This window comes from Sphaeroforma arctica, assembly GCF_001186125.1.
Source record: "Sphaeroforma arctica JP610 unplaced genomic scaffold supercont1.1461, whole genome shotgun sequence".
Taxonomy (NCBI): domain Eukaryota; class Ichthyosporea; order Ichthyophonida; genus Sphaeroforma; species Sphaeroforma arctica.
In genome coordinates, this window is record NW_014039097.1 from 1 (window position 1) to 7621 (window position 7621).

The 7621-nt window shown below is 45.0% G+C and overlaps 2 protein-coding genes across 2 annotated transcripts; both read right to left on the reverse strand.

Annotated features, from left to right (window-relative positions):
- Positions 1-144: 144 nt before the first annotated feature.
- SARC_10962 (hypothetical protein) lies at positions 145-756 on the reverse strand (the record flags this gene model as incomplete). The annotated part of the gene is made up of 1 exon (XM_014294967.1): positions 145-756. A coding segment is annotated over one exon (612 nt), but the record flags the coding sequence as incomplete, so codon positions are not given.
- Positions 757-1440: 684 nt separating this feature from the next.
- SARC_10963 (chitin synthase) lies at positions 1441-1840 on the reverse strand (the record flags this gene model as incomplete). Its single annotated transcript, XM_014294968.1, has 1 exon — positions 1441-1840. A coding segment is annotated over one exon (400 nt), but the record flags the coding sequence as incomplete, so codon positions are not given.
- Between the last annotated feature and the right edge of the window lie 5781 nt (positions 1841-7621).

The window sequence follows — 7621 nt, forward strand, 5'->3', positions numbered from 1 at the left end:
ATATTTCTTTTATTAAAAGATAGAAATGGAGTGTAATATAAGTCTTCAGATTAGAGTCAAGAACGATGAAGTGAATGCGAGATCAAATGCACCGAACTGCGTGTATGGCTAGACAAGCAGAAATGCAGACTTTGCTTTACTTACCATGCTGTCGATCTCGCTCTCAACCGGTCCCTGATAGGCTATCACCGTGTTGTTGAGGACATAGGTACCATTTCCCGGCAAAGAACTGTCGATCGAATTCGTCATCCAATATGTGGTTAGCGCACCGGTATATAGACACACGATGGTGGTGATGAAAAGAGTTCCACTGAGAAGTTTTGTCCAATTCCGGCTCATACTCTGCTCGCTGGCCGTTATCATGTGCTCTGTGTAGAACAGATAGAACAGGAAAGACAAGATTTGCTGACATAGAGCCATTTCCACCAGAACAAAAGTCAAAATCATCAGTGCCTTCATTTGCTCGGTCCAGATGAGCACACCAGCAATCAACCCGTTAGCCCCCATGACAATGAGAAGGATGATCAAGCCCATAAGCCAGTGCTTCCGTTTCGTTGACAAGGTTGTGCGCTGTCTGTTCTTCTTACCCGCCCTCAACGCAGCCATATCGACAACCGCTGATACCATTCGAGCATGTGACGCAATGTCCGCCGAGGAAAACTTATTACACTTAAACTTCGACAAATCTTCCTTACCTCCTTTTTCCCCATTGATATTGTTCTTAGTTTTGTTCTTGACAGAGGTCAACGGTACCATATAGTCACCCGATCCAAAGGTGGAAAAAGAACGAACGCTTATCAACGTTTACACTCCTATCAAACCGATTATCAGTTTCAGGACGGGCATGGTCCATCATTTCTTTCATTGCAGGGCTCGTTGCCGCCGATCAATCTCAACTGACACCCCTTCCTCCCAAGTCGACGATGATGGTCGATTGCCCCACAAAAATATGGATAGGCGGAAAAGTATGGCAGAAACGTCGGCAAAAAACAGAAAGTACTAGAAAAATGAGAAGAGCATCATAACGAAGACGTCTAGACTGTGCAAAAGAGCCAGAAAGAAGGGAAAGTAGACCATCAGCAACAGCACCACAATCGTCGTCTTTGTTAGAGAACGACACGATGACATTGGCAACGATGACCGAGAAGGTAACGGTATTCCAGATTAGAAGATTTTCGTAGAATGATCTAACAAACTTGTGCAAAAAGTGCAGAATGCAAAAGGTAATATATATGCACAGGCTGATCCCTGCCACCGCCAGGGCAATCGTCCCACTCCATTCAGGTCCCCCTATATGAAGCGTGTCAACAGAGAAGCATATCAATGTGGCAAAGATACCTGGTGACAGCGCCGTCACGCCAAAAAAGAGGGTCTGTCCTAGCAGCTAACTGTATATCATGAGCTTAAACCCTAGCCTGTGTGGATCACGGAATAGGATACCAGGCGACGTAAACAATAAAAATAGGTAGCAGGCAATAGTTCCGTTGATCCACCATCGACGCTGGGTTATAAATGATTTGATATCGGTCTCGGCTTCGGTGTAAAACACGGCCATCGGAACCCATCTCGTGTACTTGCCTGTCATCAAGCAAACAGTATAACTCAATATGCGATCTTCTGCAAGCAGAAGGTTGCCCTTGATGAGCCCGTCCTCGGCTGAGATGTTGTTAATGTCGTTGATGTAGTGGTCCATTGGGGCTCCTCCACAGTCACTCATGCGCCAAAGACCGGCGGGACTAGGAATGACAGGAAGCATGCCCATGAACGAGAATGACCCCAAGAAACTAGATATTGACGCCTCGTAATCGTAAGATTGCACGGCACGATACCATATCTGCATCAAGCCTTTTTGAAGTATCATAAAAGAGAGACAGTAATAGGTAATGTTTAGGTAGATGAAACATCATACGGTGAGATCTTAACTTTGTTGAAGTAGAAAGAGAGACATATCGGGGTAAAATTTACATGTACCGATGTAGGTAATAATAAAAAAATCAAAATCAAAATAGGGAGTTTAATATCATAAAAGTTCATTATCACCAGATATATAATCATGTACCTTCAGTTCGTAGACTTTGCATGGTCGAAGACATTACTCTTTGTCGCCCTGTAACTGCACTAACTTCAGGATGCGTCTAAAGGCACTGGATAAGGTAATACAGACAACCTTTTGCATGTAGAGTACCGCAGTCTCTGTATATGAATGATAGTGATATGACAGTATTTATTTAGCATATATGTGTGGATAAGTGTGAGAGTATATTGTATGTATATATATTGTATGTATATGAGAAAATATATGAACAAACGTAGACACTTATCTCAATAAGACTACAGCCCGGAGTGACCCAATGTGCACGAGAAGTTCCAGTACATACACTATAGGATATATGCGAGAATTCAGTAATTCGGGAAATCAAGAATTGCAAGTCTGCAACGATATTTAGTCGATATTGGACATACTCTCAAAAATCAAGCTTATCGGACAAGTGTTTTGAACAAATACAAGTCGACCTACCAATCTCATATTCCCTGCAATAGGCCACAAAAAAACCACTCATGAGAATTTGTTTTTCTCCGATTCTGTCCCTTGATGAGAAAATTGAGGCGGAGATGTTTACCAGGTGCAATCTCGACCGGTCCGTGACTACTATCAATATCATCGTTAGCAGCCGCGTGAAGTACCGTTATGTACTCTGTGTCCTCACTCATATACCTTTTTTCGACCCACTCATTCGTCTTATACAACGACGAAATTTATTCCACCATTGTTGGGTTGGCCATGAGAATCCCGTCCATAACGGCCGGATACAGAAATTCTACACCCAGGTCGTCACATTCTACTTGTTAATCGTACAGGCTCTCAAGAGTTCTTTTAAGTTCTGCTTTCCCTCGTTAAAGAATGGAATAACGACATCGACCACTGCTTTACTTCGACACCTGTGCGGTGGAGAATATTTACAATTTTTCAAGGGTAGTAGTGTGTCGTAGTCGGTGGTAACTGCAAAACTACCTGGCGATGGCCTCGGTCGAACGACTGGCGTAACCCTCCTATAATCACCTGACAAGGAGTGATCCGACATTGCAGATGATTGGGGAGTCGGGTGCAGCGACATGTCTCTACTCGGTCACGCACTGTGTATTTTTCAAAGTGCGAAGCGGACAACTGGCTCGGAAAAGAACCAATCCACTTTTTGAGTGAGTACTAGCGTTGTGATTCTGATCGATGCAGATTACTTTTATTTAAAATCCGCTCCAGAAATTTACATTTCCGTACTCGGTACTCACCTACTGTATTGACCAACTTTCTTCAGATCGGCTCACGCGGTCAGTGCCGGACACGCCTCAAAGCCTCACGGGAAAATGTAAGACTTCAAATTGGGACAATCTGTAGGAGACATGAATGGTGAACTGGCTAGTGGTCACTCAGCTGGTGTCTGGTGAGTGATTTCATAACCGCTTGGAGGGCTGTACAATGTAAATACATAGGCCCTGGCCCTTGTGCCCCCCCCCCCCCAAGTGCGGCAGTAAAGTGTAGTTTAGGTCTGTAAGACTGTACATAGGCAATGTAGGGTAAATAATTTTGTTTTGAATAAAAAATAGTCTTGTAAATATTCTAAATTTTTATTGTGTTCAATGAAGGTCATTGTTATAATATTATAATATTTATAGTGCACCTGGGGCTGGCAGTGCTGGGTGACTCAAAGTACGACTATTTTATACATGTGTGTCTATTTAAATATTTTATACTTGTGTCAGTTGTGTACCTATTTTTATTTATTTATTATTAAATATACTTTACCTGTGTCCGTTGTGTGTCTATTTCTATTTGACTTTGTAACAAAGTGTTTAGAGTTTGTATGTAGGAGAGTGACTAGTGATATACTAATATAGTGACAACTACTGAGTACTGACTAATTCACCAGATTTGAAATACTACTAAATATTAGAGTCATTGACCAACTAAAAATTAAAAATTTTTTAGTTGTAAGTTTGACTTGTTAGTGAGTTGTTTATAAAAAAACTAAAACAAAGCAAACGATATAAAAAATAAATAGAAATTATAATGTCAATTTATCATAAAACAAGAAAAACCCAAAAAGTTCTCACATTTTTTTTAAAACAAACAACGATTCTCTGTAAGAGTTCAGACTTGTTTTTTTTGTAAATACAATATGCAGTCGCCAGTCATACATTTTAGTAGTACATACTCAATATGTACTGTATGTTTAAAAGCTACAAAGAGTTTCAGAAGGCTATTATGTATGTTTTACATATGAAAAATAAATATCCTCTGAAGTCTGAACTTGAAGGCTCTGATCCGGTGATCCCTCTACTCTCTCTACTCTCTCTCTAGGGTAGATAGAGGCTACGTAGTATGTACTATGTACTATGAAACCACCTAAAAAAAGAACACTGAACCAGTTCTGTTAAACCAGGCGTCAGTCGTCACTCTCGTCAGACTCTCTCTCGTATAAACTATGATATGTATGTATGAGTCTATGGGTCGCGACTCATGATACGTGTGACACTCACAGTCTCGACTCTCGTATCTCGTCAATCGTCACTCTCGAGTCTCGACCGAAGACTGGAAGACAGATGACACTCATGACCTGTTCAGCTCATGACAGTCCCACATCCGCGAAAAATGTCGGGCCAGGCCGAATCCCCAATTGAGACGTTCGTCCCCAACGACTCCTTACCCAATGACCAATGGAAATTGGACATACAAAAATATATCACAAACCTCTCTGCCCAGGTCAGTACTCTACAGGCCAATCTCAATCAAATTTTGGGACCGGCTCTAACAAGAACAATGATGGGCCCATCTCCAAGGAGCCTTTGACTGATGACCAATGCAAATCAACCATACACCAAATGCTCACTAACCTCTGTGCAAAAACAACCAACCTTGAATCCGAACTCCGGGATCTTAAATCCCAAACCTGTGCACCTATAGATGAAGACACACCCGACACTTTCCGATTTGGCTCCACAAGCCCGCCTGTTCCGCCTGCAAAAAGACCGCGGTCACAGGCGCCCAATAGCAGCAGTGAGCCTCCCAGCTACCGCTCAAAAGTGGACAAAAGTGGACAAACCTGCAAAACCGAGCCCTAAAAAACGCCCGACCCCACCAGCTTCTCAGTCCCAATCGCAGCCGCCAGTACCCGAGCACCTTTTGACGAAAGTGGTGGGCCGCCCGATGCCGGACAAAACGCTTCATGAAATGGATGACATAACTCCGGTATGGCTCTTCTTCCGAGCAATTTTCCCTACCGGCAAGCCCCCATCCTAATCAGTATTTGAAAAATACTGGCATGCCCAACCAGCCCTCAATCGCCACCACTTTCTCTGGTATCTTCCGTCTAAATCGGTATCTCAACCAAATCGCCGCGGAAGCTCCACCAGTTTCATCCGCCTTTGTGTTCCTAGTGACTCTGTCGCCCAGGTGAAACGACATACAGCACTTACGTGGAAATGGCAGCTTGATGAAAACATCGACCCCCACTCCCAACAACATCCCGACGCTACAAAAGCAGCTTTAATTCACTATCTCCGCACCAAGCGGGAGGCCCGCTGCACACATGAACGAGCGCCAAAAATTCTTGCCCGCAGCATGGATGCACTACTGAGCCCACTTGTCAACTCCACTAACGCAGACATCTTCCAATCTACCGCGGACCGTCTCCAGAAGGCTTACCAAGCAAAGCATGATGCAAACCTCTTCTCACTTAACCCGCGAATCCCGGTAAACGCTAAAGAATCAGCGCGTGCGTAACCCGGACGACTTCATATACCAATGGTCTCCCCTATATAATCATCCTACATGATGGATAGCAATACGCAGCCTCAGCTTTCCACGACAGACTCTTTGACGACAGGCAATGATATAGAAATGGCTGACATCGTCAAAGAGGAGAGCCCAGTAGTACTGACCGATGATTAACAATGTTAGAACCAATGAGGATGGCGCTCTTCAACCCACAAGGACTCAACATGGACAACGCAGCACATACAGATAAGTGTTTGAACGTTATATCGATTTTAAGTCAGGTTGATGTTATGTGTGTGGTTGAAACCTGGCATAACAGCACATTTATTAATCATTTAGGCTCGAACACACGCTATCATATACTACATCACACTACACGGCATAATATCTTACACCCTTCACACTGTGATATTGGTATCTTTTCCAAACACCACCCATCGAATTTTCAACTTGTACACTCTTCACCGTACGCGGTGTTCTTTGTGTGCTTTGGCGTTCATATGGCCGTGTTCTACTTTCCACTCAAATCGCTTACTGAAGAAGACGTCAGGCGATACATGAATCCCCCCGAGATTGGCGGTTTCCAACCAGATGTCGTGTGGGGAGATTTCAACTTCAAAGCCCGGAAGTATGGCCACGCATCTACAAATCACGTACTACGTATGAAAACGATTGAGACTACTCTGCGTAATACGTGGCACTTGGACTACCTCTATGCTGGCGGCTCAACTGGTACTGAACATGCTTATCATCGACCTACCACCCCCGCCTCCCTCCAAACTTATAAGCTGACAGACTACGGTATCTGTGGTGACCACACCTTTGGACTCGATCTCCAGATACTTCCCACGAATCAAATCCATCGGCCCCAACAAATGCCAGCAATGCCACCGCCTCCGGACCAACGCCTCCCCTCCCATGGATATAACCGATATCACCATCGACTGTATCACCTACGCAACAAATCCCGCGCGCGACTATTCCAAGCCGAACTCCGGGCGTATCAGAACCTACTACGGTCGTATCGCACTTTACATGGACCAGCGGAAGGGCTGCTACGAATCCTCGACCGCATCTGGCGCTATGCCACTAACCCACAAATCTTTGGAGGGTTCTATTATGACTTAATCAGACCTTGGGTTCAGCGGCTGCCAAACCACTCGTTCCGCCCACGTCTGACCGCCCAAAGCAATACTCAAATGTTCAAAGATATTGCGTACCAACAACGGTCTCCGCGCCAACCCTGCATACCGGGTACCGATAGCACAGGCGCTACCCTCGCTGGCTACTTTGAGGCCCTATTCAACTCTACAAACCCGTACGTGGTTCCACCGGATACCAAACCCTCTCCTGATGTCACTTCCACCATACGCCCCGACGATGTAATGGAGGCAATACTACGCTATCCCAATAAGGGACCTGGCCCCGACTGGATCCACATTCTCCTCCTGAAGGCCGCAGTGGAGTGCTCTACCGAACGCCGGACATTAGGACGCCCCGACGCCAATAGCCCACTGATTAGACTCCTTGCCGAAGCATTCACTGAGCTACTGAAGGCGGGTACCTTCCCTTCAGCCCTGAACTGCAGCCTCCTGACAGCGCACCCAAAGAAAGCCGATTCAGATATCACCTCCCCCGCCGACTTCCACCCCATCACGCTTACGCAAATAGTCAGACGCATCTTTGAAAAGTGCTTTCTTAATCTGATTACGAGCCACCCTGGCTCTGTTACCCATGCTACCCAAGCTGGCTTCAAATCACGGTACTCCTGTCATACCCAAGCACTTGCCGCCATGGAATCTGAGGCACAGTCAGAAGAGGAGTGGAACGACGTCTGTCTGGACATAA